Genomic DNA, 22,179 nt, shown 5'->3' on the forward strand with positions numbered 1-22,179 from the left:
TACCAAACCGAAGAGACGACGTGACTGCAGGTAAATACGCGGTATAAAACATTAGGTCTGTGGATATATAGACATCTTTGTATATTTGTGGAAAAACACAGTCAGTCTTTGGTTCCACTGTAAAGTGCAGTTTCTGTGGTGCAGCAGTGTCGGGAGTCTTTGGTAGCTGGGGAGGAGTTCAGAGGAGCAGGGGCACCAGTCTTCATCCTCCTCCTCCTCATCAAAGAGGGACAGTTAAAAGTTGACATATGTTGTTGTTTTTTTAAGCAGTCTCCCAGTCTGCTCTTGTAATCCACACTCTTGTTTCGTGTCTTTTTTTTGTGTGTAGAACGAGCTCAAACTGCTTCTTCTAGCTCTGCCAGAAAACCAGCGCAGACGTGACGAGCGCAGCCAAAGCCACAGTGACGTGTTTCTCCTCGCTGCCTCTGTGCCACCCTGTGCAGTCGTTGTGGTGCGGCAGAGGCCTGAAGCCGTCGTCCCTCTGGCCGTAGTCGGGCGTCTGGCTGCTCGCCGAGCACTGGACCAGCGGCATCTGGTAGGACGTGGCCCGCTTCTCCGGCCGGTCCGGGCTGGAGCCGTCGCTGGGCCGCTGGCCGTTGTAGAGCAGGTAGCGTCCGTGGGCGTCCTGCTCCATGCGGAACAGCTCGTACTCCGTGTGCGGGAGGCGGATGCCCAGCGCCACGCAGCCGTTGGTGATGGTGACGTCCTGCTCCACCCCGACCTGCCAGGATCCCTGCGCTCCGCACTCGTTGCCGTTGAAGACGTTGAGGAGGGACGTGGTGGCCAAGTCCATGGGCGTCACCCTCATGTGGTTCACTAGAGGAAGGAGGACACAAGAAGACATGAAGACGCAGGAACATCAAACTTCAAATCATCAAACATGAGAAGTCAACGAAATGATGAAGAAGACCTGATTATGACAACATTGTACTCATTAAGTCATTTTCAGAGATTTGGATACAGTCTAATAGACAAGAAAGTGAAGTGGTCAAACACAGTTTAAGACACTTCTCTGTAGCTGTTATGGACATAGTACCTTTGTTTTCTCTAGAGGTTTGTTTAAAACTCATCTGACCACTGGAGTTCCTTCGTTTTTTAATAGCCTAACAATTAGTGATAGTGGTGTCATAAAAATGAATTGCCACAATCCCTATACTTTTAGGAGTAGGTTCATTACCTTTAATTGTCGGTGCAAGCTATTTTTAGAACGGCGGAGCAGAGCCGCGAGCTGCTCAGAGCTACACTACGGAGGCCCATGGGATTTCTTGGTTTCCCTCATCAAACTCATCAAATACACAATCCAACAACTCCAAAACGCTCTGGTGGACAAGTTTCACCACGCTATGAGATAATAATGGAACGTTACGAGACAGAGTTGTTTTAGAGGTAAATGCAGAGACTGCTTGATGAAAAACTGTCCCTGACAGGAACGAGCATCAGCGGTTTTGCATGAATGTACCTCTAAAACAACTCTGTCTGGTAACGTTCTGTTATTACCTCATAGCGTGGTGAATGTGCAGGTCACAACTTGTCCACCAGAGCGTTTTGGAGTTGTTGGATTGTGTATTTGATGAGTTTGATGAGGGAAACCAAGAAATCCCATTAGCCTCCGTAGCATAGCTCTGAGCAGCTCGCCGCTCTGCTCCACCGTTATAAAAACAGCATGCACCGACAATTAAAGGTAATGAACCTACTGCTAAAACTATAGGGATTATGGCAATGGGCCAATTTGCCAAAATGTCAAAACATACAAGTGTCTAAATAAATTAGAATATCAAAGAAAAGTTTATTTATGCCAGTAATTCAATTCAAAAGGTGAAACTAGTACTTTATATAGATCCATTACACACATTTCATGTCTAATTTCTTTTAATTGTAATGATTATGGCTCACATTTAATGAAGACCTAAAATTCAGAATCTCAAAAAATTTGAATATTACAAAAGACCAATTTAAAAAAGTTTTATTTTTAATATGGAAATATTGGCCTTCTGAAAAGTCTGTCCATCTATTATGCACTCAATACTTGGTTGGGGCGTTTTGACTTGAACTACTGGAAACTGACTTTTCCATGATATTCTGATTTATTGAGACGCACCTGTAGGTCGACACTGACAGAGAAGTGTAGATTCAGCTGTATGCCGATGTACGAGGAGTTGTTGGATTGTGTATTTGATGAGGGAAACCAAGTGAGGTTGTGCTCAGTGCTCATAACCAGCTGTTTTCCTGACTCATCATCATACCAGTTAAAGCAATTGATCAATATGAACCATCATGTACAACCAGGAGATGGCTGACTTTGTTAAATCATGAAGACTGTAAAACAAGGAAACAGCTGAACCAGCAGCTGTGGCGGTTTAACTTTTTAACGGGATATATCTTGATTGTTTAATTCAGATTTGATCATCTGCAGATTCAGTTATCTGGGAACTGCCTCCAGTCTTTATGATGAGCTCGGACCTCGTGGACCTTCTCTTTTCTGTTTCCTCAGATTTACTGTGCAGAAAGTGGTATCAGCAGAAACAGCTTGTTATGAGCACAGGTGATAAAAAGTGACAATAGAATAGGTGAGGTAATGACACAGCTGCTGCATCCTGAGTGGGAAATAACTGATGGTGCATTTGGGTTTCATTGTAGATTATTACCCGAGTTGTTATTGTTATTAAACTTAAGAAAACAGAGAAGCACAAATCTTTAAATGTTCCAGTTAAAGGGATAGTTCACTCAAAATTGAAATTTCACTCATTATCTACTCACCCTCATGTCGACTAAGGGCTGGGAGAAGTTTCAGAGTCCTCCGTGGCTTCTCTGAGTTACAGCGGGGCCCCGTGCAGCACTGCATTGCCATATGACGGTAGCAAACGGGGCTCACTTTTCTTCGTCCAAAAAGACACACCAAAAAACATCCAAATACCTCCATAGTGCTCGTCTGTAATGTCCCTCTTGTATTGAAGCCCCCCAACATGAAATTGTTCAGAAAAAAATTAAATAAGTCTATATTTTAAGCTTGTTTGTAGCGGAAGCTCCCAGTGTCTCAGTTCAGTGCTCTGTCTGTGTCAGTGCAAATTGCGCGAGATTTTTTCGGAACAATTTCTCATGTTTGGGCTTCAATACAAGAGGGACATTACAGACGAGCACTATGGAGGTATTTGGATGTTTTTTGGTGTGTCTTTTTGGACGAAGAAAAGTGACCCCCCGTTCGCAACCGTCATATGGACATGCAGTGCTGCACGGAGCCCCACTGTACCTCAGAGAAGCCACGGAGGACTCTGAAACTTCTCCCAGCCCTTAGTCGACATGAGGGTGAGTAGATAACGAGCAAAATTTGAATTTTGAGTGAACTATCCCTTTAATAGAAATGTGATGTCTGTATTTGTTTCCAACTAATAGAAAAACAACCTCAGTGTCTCTCAGTTACCTTTGAAGACAAAGTCCGTCCCGCCCATGACTCGTGTGGAGTGAAGCCCCCGGCTGTAGCGTCCGCGGGCGTAGATGGTGAAGGTGGGGTGTTTGCAGACGGGGTCGGAGTAGTGGTAGTAGTGACCCTCCCACGTGTGGTTGTTGTCATGGAAGACGAAGTGGCGGGTGAGGAAGAGGACCTCGGGGCGGACCTCGCAGCGCTGACTCACCCACTGGCCGTACAACCCCACGGTGAGGTCGGCCCGCGGCGGCAGGATGGGAGGGTGCAGCTCGTCGGAGCGGTAGATGATGCGACAGGCGATGCAGCCGTGGTCGTGGTTCTGGAGGTAAAGAGAGAGGGGAAGGTGTTAAAATGCAAAACAGAGGAGTTTGAACAGGTTTTATCATATTTTTGAGACTAAAAACATTGATAGTCTATAATGTGAAAGCAGAGCATTAAAGCCGCTGTGTGGCGAATTTGAACATCTCCAGCTTTGGCGCCCCCTTGTGGTGGCATCAATTAAATGCAGAAAAACAAATCAAAGAGTTAAAAATGAATGAAAACAAACCACTATGGTGAAAAAATAAGAAACAAACAGGAGTTAATAAGTCAAAAAACTGAGACTGAATTAAAAAGGAAATTTATCAACTCAATTGTTAAAGGGGAACTATGCAAGTTCGGTCGCTTTTTTAGGTGTTTTGCTAACCCTCCTCCCGGCCATGTGCATTTATATATCATATATGTCTTATAAGGTGAATATTTGTGTAGTCTTATTTATCATAAACAAGAAATTATGGATTACAGGGACACGTTTGTATCATGGTGCTGTCGAGTTGAGATCTGCGACACACCAGGTCTGAGGCTCTGATCTTGCAAGATTGGTTTCTGGCAAAGAGACGCTTCGTGGAAGTCAGAGAGCCTCTACTGTCTCTCGTAACAAGTCATCAAACCATCACAATTAAGCTGTTTAATTAAGGTACTGTAAAAATCTTGTAGCCTATAGTTTTAACTAAAACTATCAATGCAATGTGACTAGCAGGAGATTATAAGAGATTAGAGTTGCTATGTGTAGAAAATATGTTGAAAAAAGTTCATATAGCGTCTTTACAACTATTAAATGTTGTGCTATCAGATTACCAACAATTTTAGGGTGATTTTTCTAAAGCACTAAGCTTAACCAAATCTGTTATAACAATACAACTTAATCAATATATTAACATATTATAATATACAGTAAGAATATGCAATAAACTAGATTATACTGTGAAAAATAAACTTCCAGAATAAGTTACCAATAAAATTACAATGTAAACAGTCATTTGTTTTAATGTACCTTAGGGAATATTTTTTAAAGGTGTAATAATGGACAAATATACTGCTTTAAATGTAACTTTACTTGACATCAACCATAAATATTGCCCCTAAAAACCCTAAAATCTACCACAACATGTTATTTGCATCATTAACGCGTCATTATCACATGAACCTTGACATCCTCAACACATATATAATATCTCCATTCGGCTTGAATGGAGAAGAGAAGTCAGTTCATAAAACCTGAGGGACCTGAGGTTTAGAGATGAACCCACATCAGTGTGTGTGTGTGTGTGTGTCAGTCTGTCCAGCGTGTTCAGTGAAACCTGTCGGCGCTGGACGTCCTCTCCATCCATCATCACTATATTGTGTCATGAAACTCACATAAAGGTCGGCTGGCGTCGGTTCAGAGGTGAAGGAGGAAAAACTATTTCCCTGAGTCTGAACCTTATGGGGCGTTGGAAGCCAGACAAGGTTCCAGCATTTTCTCAGAGTGATCACATCATCTTACAGTAAAAGACAGATGTCTCCTCGAACAAAAGCCATGACACAGGAAACAGCCTGTCCAGCTTTCATGCTCCTTACAAACAACACTGAGAATCCTTTATTCACCCGGTTACTGACAAAACCAGGGCTTTTCAAATCCACCGACGTCTATTAATCATATTCACTTCACATCGTTTCTGGTTTTAAGCGGAGCCTCGGAGCCTCGGTGCAGCAGCAGCAGCAGCAGCATGTGATCACAGGATCCACAGACGGGACAGCTGTGGTGTCTCTGGCTGCAGAAAAGACTCGAGGGTCCTGGTGGATTCGGAGCTGGAAGGCTTCACACTGTAATCCACAAAACGTCTTCCAAAAAGGCCAAACTCCAGGGAGGCGGTGGAGTTTTTGTTATTTGAGGGTGGTCAAAATTTAAGACCTAACCTCCCCGACCCAATCACTCTTTTCCCAGACAACATTATGCCTGCAGGAGATTTATAGAGTTTGAAAAAGAGGAAGGGAAAAAAAGAAAAGAAAAGAAAAGAAAAAAGACGGGACAGGAGTATCACTACATCCTACAGATGAGATAATCCCAGTGCAGTGCTTCAAACCCTCAGAGTGAGAGGTTAATGGGACGACTGGAGGAGAGGCCAGACCCTGAGAGAGTGTGTAGAGCATTTCTACACACTGGTGTGCATCTCAGTGTTTATTTGAATGAGCAGGAAATGTATTATATAGAGGGAGAAAACACATTTTTGCACATGCAGGTGTTTAAACTGACTTAATTTGCCATCAAAACAACTGGAAGTTTTAAGAACAAGGAATCACAGAAGCTTCCTGTTGAATTAAAGTTTTTTTTTTTTTCTGACTACTCATTATTCTTCCTTTATGAGAGAAAACAAATATTGATCAGAAAGTTCATCCCAACACTGCTGCTTTAATCTCACTCCTCTGATAATAACACACAGCACAACTTCCTGCACTACCGAGTTGTTCTAATAAAGCATCAGGGTGCGTAGTAAACTCACTGTCTTTGTACAAACAGTTTGTACTTATTGTTTGTATCAACTTTCAAGATCTCTGGGAACCATTTAGCTACTTCATCCATGAAATTTACATGTTTTTTCACTTTTTGGTGACCTGAACTTTTTTTTTTCTCAGAGAGTTTCTGGAAACATTTGCAGGAACTCTGGTCCCATAAAACACAGACAGTTTGTCTGAGCTGAGGACATGATCGTAGTTGGACCATGTCCTTGTTGTATGGATGATGATGATCATCTCAAGCTATGAATAGTATGTGTGAGGTCTTTTTCTAAGGGCTACATCCATATTTACAACATCAATATGTATTTTTATCTCACTACACAAAGTGCTGCAATAACAACTACGAAAGAAAACATGGTCTTCATTATTAAGGAAACACATTGAATAAATATGTTTTTCTTTTGTCTTTTTGTTTTTAACTGCAAAGCTAAATGCTGAAACTAACTCTAATGCTAAAACACCTGAAGTCTCTGCTGGACACAAACTTAGCAGACTGAGGACGTACAGACCAAACCAACACTTAGGAGATATTAATTGAGCAGTGAGAATAGAGTTAATTTATCTAAAAGGCAAACTCTAAACTCTCTGAACAAATACTGAGCTTTGTCATTAAAAGAGAGCCACCAGACTCTAGACTAGTTTAAATACATCTTCAGTCAATCTGAATGAAAGTAAAACTAAAAGATCTTAAAAGAAAGACAACAAACTTCTCTTTAAATGTAAATCCAACACATTTTTTCAAGGGATTGAGTCTGAACAGAAGTGATTACACACATTTTTTCTGTCTAAATTTTACATATTTTTTCACTTTATGTTTTTGTTTTGTATTTAACAAGCACATGAAGGTGGTTTTCATCGTCTGGTCTCACTCTCAGCAGGGAGGCCTTTGAGCGAATTCCCCCAAAATGTCTAATTATATCTTAAAGGTTTCAGACGGGTGTGTTATAGCCTTGGTTAAAAAGTCTTATGCTTCAACTTTTGGCCACAGTGGTTGCAATTTCCTTGCATCATCTCGGCTCCATCTTGAAGCTCAAATATGTTTTTTTTAGTTTTTTTTTTATGATGGACTGAACTCTAGGCTTGCAATCAGTTTCACATTAAGTACAACATTTTTCCTTCAGTGGCCAGTGATGTAAAATAAGTGCAAAGTGCAAAGCAATTACTACAATATTTCATATTAATGATTAGTCTGCGAAGTATTCCTTTGAATAATCAATTGTTCAGTTTACAGGCCAGAAAATTGTGAAAATTTTCCATTAAAAACTATGCAATTTACTATTAATTAAGACAAAGAAAATTAACCAAAGCTGCCAAACGTATTCATTTGTGAACTGATCATCGGTTGTTTTATCATTTCATGGCTACAAAAAGGATAAACAAACAAACTTTTGACTGGATTCAAACACGTACACGTTCATAGTTGTATTATAAATGAACAAACTATGGTTCACAAACTTAATATTTAATCAGAAAATCATAAGTCACACCGACAGTGTCAAACTTGCACAAGCTGTTGTTGCTGTAACTCGTTGGACTCAGTTTTTTTGCCGGGAGAAAAGCGCTTCATAATCTTACTGGAAGTGAAGAAACATGGAGGATATGAGGGAGGATATTACTGCGTTTGCTTCATATAAATTACATTCATTCATTTCATTTTTTACTACATCGGGCAGAGGCTTTTGTCTGAATGAGGTACTATCCAAACCGCAGCAGATCAAGGAGAATTACAAGTTAATTTCACTTTGTTTGGCAGCCATGTTTCATTTGGACATTTTGGGGATTACTGCCTATAAGTCCCAAAGCCAACTTTTTACGAGGACCAGAAACCACGTCAGGCTTTGCAGTGTTTCTTTAGAGGCCTGTCGCTGATAGCATAAACACTACGCCCATGTTTTTCTAAGTGGGTATCCTTAAAAAGCTGGACGAAGCATCTCTCCTGGAAGATGACCCCACAGGAATCCATAATAAGAGTCTTATCTAGGACTCACTGGCTTTATTGCTTTAGGTTAAAATGTATTTCTGCGGCTTACGGGGTCACAAAGATGCAAAAGAAAAACATAACACACACAGACCAGACTCAGGGGAGCTTGATGCATCTCTACATGTGGGATATGCGTAAAAAAAAAACATGTCAAACACTGACACACTTTAACAACAGCAGTATAAAAACACAGAACAAGGGTCATTATCACGTGGTGATTACTCTGCCTCGGTGACGCAGCAGCAGCTAAAAAAAAAAAAAAAAAAAAAAGACCCAGAAAAACTTAAAAAACAAAGTTTAGTGCTGCCTTGCTCTTGCATCACCACTGAGGTCTGCCCAATAACCACAAATTGCTGACACCGGCAAATGTTCTGGACCGGGACCAGAGCGGGGTACACATTGTAAGATTAATGGATTGGGATAGTCACCATGGCAATAAAAAAATATTTAAAAAATCCCTGGAAAGAAACCATTACAACCTCAAGCAATGGTCAAGTTTTCAGCGCTGTGTTTCGGAGGAGGCGAGGTATTTTCTCTTGATGTTCACCAGAAAAATATAGATTTTAAAACCTAATTCACAGTATGTGATGAGTTGATGACCGACTGGGCCCAAAACTGACCAAAACTATAAAACTACTCAACATTTAGGATGTTAAAAAATGTCTATAATTCAGGCTTGGATTATCATAGAAGCATATTTTACCACGCTTAAAGGGTTAGTGCAACCAAATTACAGTTCAAAACATTTCTTCACTGATCACTGCTGTGATTTAATGTGCTGAGGCTATCTATGTCAGAAATGTCTTTTTCCATTTAAATACAATGGAGGCTTATATATTAAATTTAGTTACTCACAGCATTTAACAAAGCATATTTAATGTATATTATCATTTCTACCACCTGGGGGCAGCACAACGAGCTGTAAGTGACACGATGCATCACCTTGTAAAGTTTAACAGTCAAACACAGCTTAGTTACTGAGACACAAAGTTACCATTTATATGTTTACTGTAGGTCATCTAAGTCCTTTAACCACAATTTTCACTTTCTATTTGCTCCATTTTTGGTCTCCACCACCAACTCCTGAGGCAAAAATCAAGCTCTTTAGCCAATACGTGCTACTTTTTACTGGGTACATAGCAGCAATTATGCCACAGAATAGTTCCCTGATACTTTCTGCATAATGAGGTTGATGAAACTGAACAGAAACATTAAAGCTGTGGTGTTATAAAACAAGACAAAGAGCTGAAAGAAGCTAAAAGGCTCCATTGAGCTGAGAGGAACTGTAGAGTTGGCTCAAAATGATGTGAATTTGTCACAGCACAAAAACCTTATTTGAGCCTTTGTTTATATAAAAATATTGATAAAGGCAGCTTTGCAGGGGAAATAAAAAAATCAAAAAAAAAATCAATAGCAGCATCTCCCTCCAGAAACAACATCCCAGTTACTGTTGATAGAAAAAAAAACACACTGAACAGTTTAGACTGGAAGTACTACGACTGCTCTGGGCCAAAGTAATTGTCCAATGAAAACTGTTAACAACATGCTCGTCAGATTATCCACAACGAGGGGGACGCTGTTCCTGGAAAAGAGACGTTGCTGTTGTTGGTTAAAAAAAAAAGAAGTAGTTTTGAAAACATTGTGAGAAACACAAGGGGAATTTCATTCACACATATATACGTTTCATAAATTAATCCGGAACCACCTACACTTACATTATTAGTGAGTGAGTAAAAAGGCAGAAAAGGGTACAATAATGAGTGTCATCATGTAATACACTGATCAGCTGTTACATTAAACAGTTGATTGTTTCTAGTCTTGTGACTGGTTGGTGTATCAGAGGTCTGTTTTGAAAATTAAATCAGAATCATTAGATTTTTGTAACTTCATTTGTTATTTCATTTATTTTCTGCAGGTTTATGACTTGACCCAGGCAAGACTGGAATATATTGGATTATTACTGACACTTTTATGATCACATGGTCACATTTTGCTTTGTTGAATTTTTGTTATAGTCGTTTGAATATGAATGAATGAACCCGTTTTTTTTATTTTTTATTTGTGATCTGCAGTGTAATATGTGATGCAGCTAGTGCCATTTTATAAATATGGTTAGGTTATAAGTGCAATATTTCTGCATGAAATGCAGTGGAGTAAAAGTGGAAAATGGAAATACTAAGTCAAGCATTTACTTGAATAAAGAGTAGAAGAGGAGATTGTGTCTAATTTGGGTGAACTGACTCCTTCAGTCATGTGTGAGTGTGTTTTAACTTCAGCTCCGCCGACACCTCGTCTTCCTCTTTATTCAGAAAAGATGGAGGAAGAGAAAGAAGGAGAGCACATGCAACACTTTTGACTTGAGCCTCAGGCATGCATGAAATCAGACCTGGTATGCGCTCGCTGGAATAATTCATATGGCCGCATGAATCCAAATTCTAGGAATACCACACGTTGATCGCTCCCAGAGATAGGCCACGGTTTCACATTGCGCCTCTGCGGGCCAGAGGGGCTTAAAGAGAGAAGCTGTGGTCATTACAGCGCCACGGGGGAGCTCGTCTGATCACAGCTCCTCACTCCACACTCTGTTTACATTCTGATCAGCAACACCAAGCCCCGTCATCCCTGTACAAATGGATGTTTATTTAGACAGCAGACCCGAACAGGATTTCATTGTAATCTCTGTGGAGGGTGACAGTGAAAACATCACTCTAGGGTTTCAGCCAGCGAGGAAACTGCTGCTCAGCAGAGTAAATACAGAAATTACACACCGTAAGCACAGAGGAGGGAAGAAAGAGCTCTTTCTACTAAGATGAGATTTGGGAGATGAAATGTGCGCGTGCATAGTTTCTGGTTTCTATAAGTGCAAATGTTTAGTGTATGAGGGTTTAAGGGCGTAATTCTTGTCATCTACACTGATCCTACAATCAGATTTCCATCGGAGCGTAGTTAAAAGTTTTGTGTGTTTTAATCTTCTCCGTGCAACAAGTTGTTGGAGATTACAGATCTCAAATTTTCAATTATCCAAGAAGATTATAATAAATTGACACTGGAGCCGTCTACACTTGTTGGGAATTAATGATTTCTGAGACTTCCTTTCAAATATTTTTTCACCCCAGCTGTCCTACTTAAGATAAACTCCCATAAAAAATGTTTTCAGGCTCAGTTTAAGCCCCTTTCTGGTGTGTGTGGTCTCTCTGCAGCGTGGAGGGCTCAGCACAGTGCACAGTGGGAGTGAAGTTCAACAGGTTACTCACTGAGCCGCACACATATAGGACAGAATACAGAGGTCTGTCTCCGGCCCCGGTCATGTGCTCCAACAAACACAGAAGACAGTTTGAGGGCGCAGAGGACCCTCATCCTGCTCGTAGACTTGTTGCACTATATATACACACTCTTCTACAGCCAAAACAAACTTGACTCTCAGGTCAAGAATTTACTCTGATTGCATTGATTGTCATGTGCAGCTGTTTTAATTTGCAAAAAAAAAACAATTTACCTTGATTTAGTGAAAGTTCTCTGCCTCAAAAATAATCACAAACTCTGCAGTCTCTGAAACTTAAAGGTGCCCTGTGGAGTTTTTGACCACTAGGAGCGCTATAGCCTAGAGCAATGGTTTCAGGAGTGCATCCCTGATGGTTTGTAATTTGGACATGACTATTGGGATATCAAAACTGTACCAAATAACAAAGACAGAGAGGAAAAAAGACTGCAAGTAAAAAAAAATGGATTGAGAAATGAGAAAAATAGATTTACAATTCTTCTATAAATTAGGAAATTCATTGATCACATGTGTAAGACTTTGAGGATACACACTGGATGTTATTATAACGTTGTTTGTGTCACAGGGCAACTTGAAGTGTCAGTAAATCCTGTATTTGCCGCCCTCGTACCATTTTGTTTGGATGGTTTATTATTTGTTTGAATGAGTGAAATTCTTCAATATTAAAGTAAAGAGTGAAGAAAAGTCTGGAAAAAATTGCCAGATTTGTGCTGCAGAATTTCATTTTCTCCAGTAATCATGATCATCTCATTCGTCTTGCAGGATGGAAACCAAGGATCTACACAAGGTCAGTAGCTCTAAATACCACAATCTACCACATGATCTCAGAAATGCTCCGACGTTGTGCTCCTTCAAAGCCTTTGTCTTTGTGTGTACAGTATTAACTTCTGTGTGTCTTAGTATCTATTGCTGTTTACTTTTTTAATATGTTGTCCTAGCACTCTGAACTGCTTCTGCATGATATGGTGCTATATAAATAAATTTGAATTGAATTAAATAAACAGTAGTTTTTGTCCTACAAAAGAGAAAAACACAGAGATGACATGGAGGAAGGGGCTGACCTTAGCGTTCTGCAGGGCGGTCTGGTAGCTGGACGGTTTGTAGTAGAGCCTCTGCGACGGCTCGGTGTGGATGTCTCCCAGGAACAGCTCCTCCACCAGGTGGTCCAGGTTGTGATGCAGGTACTGCTTCTCCGCCCTGAGCAGCTGCAGCTCGTGCATGGCAAAGTTAAGCTCCCTGGAGCAGTCGTAGCCCCCTCCCTCGCTCCACAGCTCGTAGATCACGTTGGGCTCCCAGGGGCCCTTCGCCGCCCCCCGGCAGCTGTGGTTGAGCCTCTGGCCGAGCTCTTTGGCCACGGTGGCTGTGTGACAAACCAGCTGCACCCGGTGGTAGTGGTACTCTGCCTCCGTGCCCCCGCGGATGATCCAGGAGGCCTGGCGTAGGCGCAGACGACCGCGGATGACCAGCGTGTAGGTGGGTTTGGTGCAGTGGTTGTCCTCGTAGTAGAACTGGTGAGCCTGGAAGGTGTTGTTGGGGTAGAAGCTGTAGGAGCGCGTCAGAAACTCTGGGCCCGGTCTCACCTCACAGCTGCAACCGCAAACAGAAACAGTTTTAGTTTAGTCTTTATTGAAGGGATAGTTCAACATTTTGGCAAATTGGCCCATTGCCATAATCCCTATAGTCATAGCAGTAGGTTCATTACCTTTAATTGTCGGTGCAAGCTATTTTTAGAACGGCGGAGCAGAGCCGCGAGCTGCTCAGAGCTACGCTACGGAGGCTCATGGGATTTCTTGGTTTCCCTCATCAAACTCATCAAATACACAATCCAACAACTCCACAACGCTCTGGTGGACAAGTTGTGACCTGCACATTCACCACGCTGTGAGATAATAACAGAACGTTACCAGACAGAGTTGTTTTAGAGGGAAATTCATGCAAAACCTCTGATGCGCGTTGCCTTCAGGGACAGTTTTTCATCAAGCAGTCTCTGAATTTACCTCGAAAACAACTCTGTCTGGTAACGTTCTGTTATTATCTCATAGCGTGGTGAATGTGCAGGTCACAACTTGTCCACCAGAGCGTTTTGGAGTTGTTGGATTGTGTATTTGATGAGTTTGATGAGAGAAACCAAGAAATCCCATTAGCCTCCGTAGCGTAGCTCTGAGCAGCTTGCGGCTGCGCTCCACCGTTCTAAAAATAGCCGACAAATAAAGGTAACGAACCTACTGCTATGGCAATTATCATGGCAATGGGCCAATTTGCCAAAATGTTGAACTATCCCTTTAAGTATCTTGCCACGCTTTGTGGCAGTTTGTATGTTTTCGCCTGTTGACTTGACACATCGCACTTCCCATTAATTAGAGCAAATCATTAGATTTATGAGTGTGGTTTTGTTTTTACCTTCCAGACAGCCTCTTTTATTTTTTTTTATATCTCCTTCTTCTTACACAGGAGGAAAATCACTTTGCAGAGAATTAAAACCTTCTCAGAGATCACTGTAATCTACTGCATGTCTCTGTGTTAGTATCACAGTCTTTCCTGTTGCCAGCAGGGGCCAGTCTGAAATATGCCGCTCTGTGGTGCATTCAAAGGACCTCAGATATTCAAGATTTAATGCTTAGCTTAAGCAAAGCACTAGGTTTACAAGTTATGGCTTTTATGGGGGAAAAAAGAACTAAAATTACCTCCATCACTCATTACAATCCCTGTTCATCATTTAAAATACTAATGATTTGTGCAAATATTACAGCTTTAAGGTTTTCTGTAGTTACAGCAACCTTGGCTTTTGAAATGAATTGTATTTGAAAAGAAAGAAAGTTTGTTATGATGACCCTGAACATGCACAAATACCAGGATATTTATGAGATACAGAGGGCCCAAACTATCTCAGGATACAAACCATATTTTAATGCTCTAGTCTAAACATATCGGAACAGTTGCATTAGATTGTGTATAATGTAAATTAATGTGAAAACTCCTTTGGGGCAGGGAAAAAATTAATCCATAGTCGTTTACCTGGTGGACACCCAGTGCCCCTCTACGTTTGGAGGCATCTGCACCGTGATTCTGGCTCCGTTGTGAAGGTGCTTCAGCATGTGATGGCACTGGGAGTCTTTGACCAAGCGGCCGAAGGTTTTCTCCAGGGAGAGACGACTGGAGCGGCCGTCTGAGTAGTGCCCAGTCATTTGTGCCCAGCCTGTGGGAACAACAGTGATGAGAAAAGGATGGTGTCACTCAGTGGACTGGAGATCTTTCATTTTCATGTTCTTTTTTTAGAAAAAGGGATGATTGCTGATTTCAGCCATGAGACTTTTTGGTTTCATGGGAAAATTTCAGGCTTCAAAGACAGTGAGAAACTCTCAGTGAGAAAGCATGAGAGATGGCGAAACCACAAACATGGCGTCGTGCCATTCGGGTTCAATGTTTCAACCTCAGCTGTTTTTTTTCCAGGTTGAAATCTTAAACAACTAAAGAATTGGTTTTAGTTTTTTTTTTTCCTGAGCTTTTTCTGTCAGATCTCAACATCCCATTAAATGAAGCTCAACTTGTTTCAAAGCAGCTAATAAAGAAAGTTAATTGCACTTAGATCAAGGAGAAAAAGCAGCAGCTTTTCAGTTTGAAGTCAGCTCTCTCTGAAGTGTTTAGAGGGTTTAATTAAATCATTTTCACATATCACCCTGGGATTACACAGCTTTATCAGTGACCTCCAGCAGCTGGCATGAGTGGACTCTTCATGAGTTAATACGAGCTGATCATGTGATGAAAAGACCAATCTTTGATGCCAAAAGTTGAGGAACTAACAGGTGACTTTCTGCTCTTGCATCAGACACCACAACAAACTCTGACATCTGTTCTGTAAACAAAGTTAAAAGGGACGTGAGCAGCCTGGAGATTCAAAGGCTCTCAGCTCAGCTCAGGTCATTCCTATCTGCACATATACCCCTCGATGCACCACATGAAACAACAATACCTTCAACAATGAGCCGAGCTTACGGGGGGATAAAATATCGGAAATGAAAGCATTTTCAAAGCCCGGAGCCAAAGAAAAGCCTTGAAGCTCACATTCCTGGGAGGATTTATTCCATGTAATACTCTAATATCATCAAAATCTACCTTGAAATATGAAGACTTTGCATTAAATTCCTCCCTATCAGACCTGACTGGCCTGGCAATATCATTTAACGCCAGAGGAATGCCGCTGCGGTCGCCTGCGCGCCTTTAATTTGAGACTAATAAACGTCCGACGGAGGAACACAAACATCTGATTAAGAGAAGCCAAAAGCTCCGAGGAGAGCAGAGATTTATCCAGCTGTTTTACACCCAGCGAAGCAGCTCCTACGAGTGTTAGCCCAGGCTTGTGTGCAAATCACCACATCACAGCGCTGCTCAGTGGAAACACTGGACAGTTGATCCCCCGACTCAGCTGGTGGCATTAGTAACGCTGCTCTGTTAGAAATCAAAGAAAAGGCCTCAGAGTTTGCTGCATGTTAAATGTGTGTGTGTGTGTGTGTGTGTGTGTGTGTGTGTGTGTGTGTGTGTGTGTGTGTGTGTGTGTGTGTGTGTGTGTGTGTGTGTGTGTGTGTGTGTGTGTGTGTGTGTGTGTGTGTGTGGGTCTGTGTGTGTGCGTGCATGTGTGTTTTGCACCTGCAGTCGGCTCGGACCACGGGGGGAAAAGATCCTGAGCGGCTGCCAACAGCTTGTTTTCACAATGAGGAGAGCAGAAACTACCAGCGTGTGTGTGTGAGTTTAAAAAGGAAACCTGGTGAGATGTGCAATACAAACACACTTTAAAACATCACTGACGTTTCCGCCGCTCAAATACCACCACAGGTTTAATGGCAGGTGAAGCTCAGGGCAACACAAACACACACAATACACAAAACGATGTAGCTGTATGAATGGAATAGATGCACTTTCCTCAAATGTGATGGACAAAAATTAAAAAACTAGGGCTGGATACTATGTAAAAATGATCAAATTACCAATATTATGAATCGATTAACATCATATGTTCATACTGCACTTCAAAACAATGTTTTTGACAGCAATTTCAATAATTTAGTCATTTTCTTAATCAGGAACACCAGAAAATCAACTTGTCTCTGCTTCTCAAATATGAATATCTGCTGCTCAAAGTTTATTATTAATGTCTGTTTAGTATTTTCAGTCAGACCTTAGAAGAGGTCGCTGTGGGTTTTCTGGTCAATTCTCACTATTAACAGATGTTTTACTACCTTATAGTCATCAATTGATTGGAGAAATCAATAATTAAAATAACTGTAAGCAACATCTGCGGTCTTTTTTCAGCAGCTGTCTAATAACTGATGGAGTCACCTTCATGTGATCTGAGTTTGGAGCTTCAGGCACATGACGACAGGAGGACGTATCTACGGGGGAGGTGGAGGTTGCTGACGTCAGTTTAAAACATTTTAATGTCATTATAGAGCTAAATCAGATTTTTGATACAATTTTGATATATTTGCGGTCACATCAGCTGTGCGGACAGCTAAACTCTGAATAAAGTCAATTAAACACAGATTCTTTTGATATTTGATTTTTCAGTTTGGGAAATATTTGACATTTTGTTTCAATGAACTGTGAGGAATCGGATTTTGGTCTAAATGTGAATAAGAGGAGCTAGAAAGCCAAAGATGAAGCAGGTAACTCTGCAAACAATCCAGAAAAGTGAGGTTTTCTTCACAACAGAAGTTTTAGGATGTTGAATTATCAGATGTTTCACTGCAGCTTCCTCTAGATCCTGAGTAATGCAGATAACAGAGATAGCCTACTGTGAAAAGCTGAAGGATTTTGGAGAGGCCCTCGCTCATGCTGCTCAGTAAAGTCTGACTCTGAAAAGATCCAGAAAAGCTGAAATCCAATATTTCATTAAATCCTTTCCCAGCATTCAAGCTGCAGACTCCTTCTTTCTTCACTTCACTTAAAAAGACATTGAAAAAGCTGAAAAAAACATCATTATCATCATGATTTATCTGTTTTTGATAGAAAACCAATGATACTGTGTATAGCAGCGAATGAACTGATCCAGAGTCAGCAGCAGCAGCGGCGGCATCGTCGGACCGAGCACTTGTTTAAGAATCACTTGTGGCTTGGTAAAAAATATCTGAATCATAATGAAACATGAGCTTTATTTAGAACGGTTTTAAACACAGTTACAAATCTTTTTTTTTTCACTAAGGAGTTACACGAGATCAAAGCCAAGAGGGCGAACCAGCTCGAAATGGGAAACAGGCTTACAGGGAAATAAATGGGAAAATGATTAAAAGGAGGTTGTGTGTAGTCTTGTTTGTAAAATTACTTTTTAAGAGGAAGCGTCATACATCTCTTTGTGTCGACACTTTAACGAGAGTTGAATGTGTGAGCGGTGGGAGTTTCTTCCATGAGCCTTAATTCTCTCTCTCTGTACAAAAAAAAAAAACCTCCTCCCTCATTAGGGCGATCATCAGAAAGGCTGGACTCGAACCTCCTGGTCCCTCGCTGCTGCTGCTGCTGCTGCTGCTCCTACTCCTACTGACTGCTGCTTTCCCAAACTGCTGCTCTCTATCTGAATCAAAGCGCCCACAAAACTCCCAGAGCCCAAAACCACCGAGAACATTTCCAGTTGGCCTGATCCCACGGGTGAGGTAACAGCACTGGGACCCCTGACAAGCAGAGAGACTCCACATCGTTTATGGGAAGAAGAGGAGGAGGAAGAAGAAGAAGAAGAAGAAGAAGAAGAAGAGGAGGAGGAGGAAAGAAAAAAAACAGAAGTGCCAGAGCAGCAGAGACCAGACAAAGGACTGTTCTTTGTGTTATCTCAGAGTTTTGGCAGTGACCGTTGCTGCAAGACCAAATGAAAGGGGGTAAAGAAAATAACACAACACGTCCAAATGACTGAATCCAGAGGTGGGAAACGACTGTAGTGCAGCAGAGCAGCTGTAAAGATGGTGCTGGTTTTTTAGGGGGGTATTTTTTTTTTTTTTTTTTTACTCTTTGTCTCTAAAATATTATTGTACTTTTTGTTCCACATGCATCCGACAGCTGCAGCTGTGAGTCAGTTTGTCCAGATTAGGATTTTAAAGGTCATAAAATGCTGCTTTAGCTATGCTAGCTCCTCTGAGAGGCTAAATGTTATAGTCCAAACAAGCTAACATGTCCACGATAACGTTGTTAATCTTTAAAATTTGACACAATCGGGTCTCTACAACCAAGAGAGGTTGAGATATTTCACTAAAACGCCCAAAACAGGCGACCTCAGGCTATCACACAGCCCATCTGAGCAGACGACGTCGCCACGGTAGCGTAGCGTGCCCTCGCTGCTCATGAAGTCTGGAAATAACTCCTGTTTTGAGCTTCATGACACAGTTTTGATTGATTCAGAGTCAAACACACTCACATAGGCCACATGTTCACGGAGCAACGATTTCACGCACGCTCCGAAGCTTTCAAACAAAAAAAAGAAAGAAATTAAAGAAATAAGTGGAAATATGAACATCTGTATCTCCATGACGACGGGTCAACTCCATCTACTGATGGAGGACAGTTAATACAAGGAGCTTGAGGTGTGATTGAGCGACAAGCTCTCAGCTCAGCTGCATCTGCCTCTGCTCTGTTTGGGTTTATTTCTGACATCACTGTGAATTAGTCTCGTTTGACTTGACGTTAAATGACTTTGCCAGTTTCTCACTGATGCCTCTCTAATCACAGCTCTGATTATTTGGCCTGGTCGGTTGGAGCTGGGGCTTTGTTTGTTCGATTTCCAGTCAACTCTAACAGCTGATTGATGGATTGATGATGGTAACTGGAATTCAATGTGGAAAAATAACTTAAAAACATGCAACAATGTTTGTGATCGAGCCTGAACAAGGAGTTAGTTTAATCTCTTTTTGTTGAGATGCATTTATGAGCAGTCTGTTTCTGCGTCTTGTTTGTTAACTGTACACACACACACACACACGCAACCCAATAATACATACATGTATGCAACAGTTTAAATAACCACCAGTGGACGAATGCAGTGCATTTAATGTGTATTTGTACACATATTCCTCTCAATCCGGGTTTAAAATATTCTTTACCAGCATTAAAATTATAATGTAATACTTTGTATATGGTGCAATAATTTCTGGTGAAGATGCCTTATTTGATGTTTCTGTCACATCTTAGAGTAAAGTTTTGCTATTTAACTGTTAAACATCCTGCCTTAGTCTTCACACTTTTTAAAATGGGAGTACACTTTGCTCAAAATGTCTTGTTCTGTTTGTTGTTCGATAAAAAAAACGGACTTCCCCCCAATTTAGCTCTCAAACATCAGGACCTGTTTTGGCCTCAGAGATGACATATCCGTCGAGTTCCTGCTTGTTATTGTGTTTGAAGTGGTTGAAAACCTTGTCTATGAGGTGTTTTTCCTCTTTTTGCTGCCACAGTCCGGCGGTTTGTATATTTTCTGGGCTGTAATGAGCAAACTTTGACTCTAAAAACGCTTCATTTTTCCAACTCTGCCACCAAAAGGAAGGAAAAGAAGAAAAAAAAACATCAACAAGCTGAACACAGAAAGAAAACAGTTAAATACTTTTCATAAAAATAGCTGAATAAACAATGAAACTAAAAGGTTGTATTGAGAGGCAGCAGAAGATCTCTGAGTCCACTTCTGAGTCTTTCTCAAACTTTTGCTGTTTCACTCTCCACAATGAGACTCAATGAAGTTTCCCCCCTCCTCATGTGGATTTACAGCACACACTAATCTCAGCTGACAGTGCGTTTCCATTGCCACTATGAAAGGCTGCAACACACACACACACACACACACCACTTAATTGAACGTTACATTCACTTAAACACACTTAAGGATAAGTGGAAAGACGAAATACTGCAGCCTATCGTTTTATCTCAACCCCGTCATTTGAAGTTGCAGCCAAATGTTCCCTGCCACTGTCACTGGCAGCAGATGGATCGGGTCAGAAACTGCAGTCCCTTAATCCTCTGCTTCTCTCTGACAGGGTTTTTCATCAAGAATGGGGTGTTTTAAGTGGCTCTTAACTCTCCCAGTTGCTTTCATCTGCCCACTTACCCCCGGGGGGAGGAAGCTTTTTATTGGGCTCTATCTATAGCCTTCAAACATTTACCTCACAGTGGCATAAGGAAATATTATTATGATGAGTGCTCACAGACACAAACACACAGCCATGATGGTTAACAGGTGTGCAGAGGTGAAGGGGGGGCTTTACCTGACACATGCAGGCTGCAGGAGGAAGTGAACACATAAAAGCCCACAGGAGTTTCTACATAACATTTACTGATCTCTTCTTTTTTTTTTTTTTCATATCAAAAGCAACAAAGGTGCTTTCAGGGGCTGTTTGTACATTCGGGTTTTCCATTCACACGTGGAGTGAAACATGCTCCAGTTGGACGCTTCAACTCCGACAATCCTCCACACTTGTTGCGCCGCCACACACTGAATGAGCATCACATTCACAACAACAATCCATCCTGCAAAACATGGGGGAAAAAAAGTTTCTTACCCAGAGCAGCGATGAGCAGCAGCAGCAGCAGCGCAGATGACGGCCCCATTCCGGACTCTTTGAGCTGGGGAGGGAGTGAAGGGGGGACTGAAACGAGCTTCACCGGTCACACTGAGGTGGAGGTTGTTTTGTCTTCCCTTTTACGCAGCGTCCTTGTTAATTCCGACACAAATCCTCACATTATGGATCCAAAGCGTGGAGCAGCACACACTCCCGTGATGTCTGCGCATCCTAAGAAACACACCTCCGCTTGGTTGGTTGGTTGGATAGAAAGAAACTGAGAGAAAGAGAGAGGCAAGAAGAAAAATCCCGCGGAATCTGAGCTTCAAAACAAAGAATCACCAAAACGCAAAGTCCAAACTTAAAAAAATAAAATCTGATTAAACTTTGTTTGTATCGCTGCAGCGTGGAAATGCTGCAGCTCGGTCGTTTCTTCGTGCGTCCTCCGTGCGTCCTGCGCCTCGGAGGAGTGTTTGTACGTGTGTTCAGACACCAGACTGGATTGAACACCCCCCGTCTCCCTCCTCCTCCTACCCTCCGTAGCCTACAGACTTTGTGGGCGTGGAGTGTGTGTGTGTGTGTGTGTATGTGTGTGTGTTGTGTTGAAGTTTTCTCCCGTTAGGTGCACTGACTGCACACTGCACAAAACGCCCATGTGCACAAGGTGTGTTAGTCAGATGCAGAACCTGGAGATGCTTTTTTAATCTGGAGATAAATTCAAATAACTTTTCTGTCAGCTACTGCAATGCTGCAAATCTCCCTCTCCATATGTTTTCATTTGTTTTTTAATCAATCTTTTACATTAATCATGTTGTTTTTAAGCAAACTGATCCTGGTTTCTTCCAAAAGACACATTTTGGGGGTTATATCATTAAAAAAACAACAGAATTAGTTTAATTATTAACAAAATTGAGGCACAAACAAGGTAAAATGAAGGATTTTTGTTCTTTCTTGTTGCAAAATAAGCAGCAACACTGAGTTAAAGTGGTTTACAGATTGCAGAAGACATCAGATTAACCTAAACATGTGGGTTTTGGGGGAGGGGGATTAACAGGTGGTTAATTTGTGGTGAGACCAAACAGAGCGACCATTTCTTGTTTCCAACATCCACCTTGTTATCACTGATGATGGATGCTGGACATTTTTCCTCGACCGTGGCCTC

General features: G+C 41.5%; 1 protein-coding gene across 1 annotated transcript; it reads right to left on the reverse strand.

Annotated features, from left to right (window-relative positions):
- Nucleotides 1–349: 349 nt before the first annotated feature.
- On the reverse strand, nt 350–21,066 carry LOC311000143 (protein APCDD1; the record flags this gene model as incomplete). The annotated part of the gene is made up of 5 exons (XM_083990776.1): nt 350–816; nt 3,419–3,740; nt 12,561–13,086; nt 14,515–14,695; nt 21,018–21,066. The coding sequence occupies 5 exons, from the start codon at nt 21,064–21,066 to the stop codon at nt 350–352; spliced, it is 1,545 nt and encodes a 514-aa protein (XP_083846902.1).
- Between the last annotated feature and the right edge of the window lie 1,113 nt (nt 21,067–22,179).

The sequence above is a fragment of the Trachurus trachurus genome, assembly GCF_905171665.1.
Source record: "Trachurus trachurus genome assembly, chromosome: 17".
NCBI classification, from domain to species: Eukaryota; Metazoa; Chordata; class Actinopteri; order Carangiformes; family Carangidae; genus Trachurus; species Trachurus trachurus.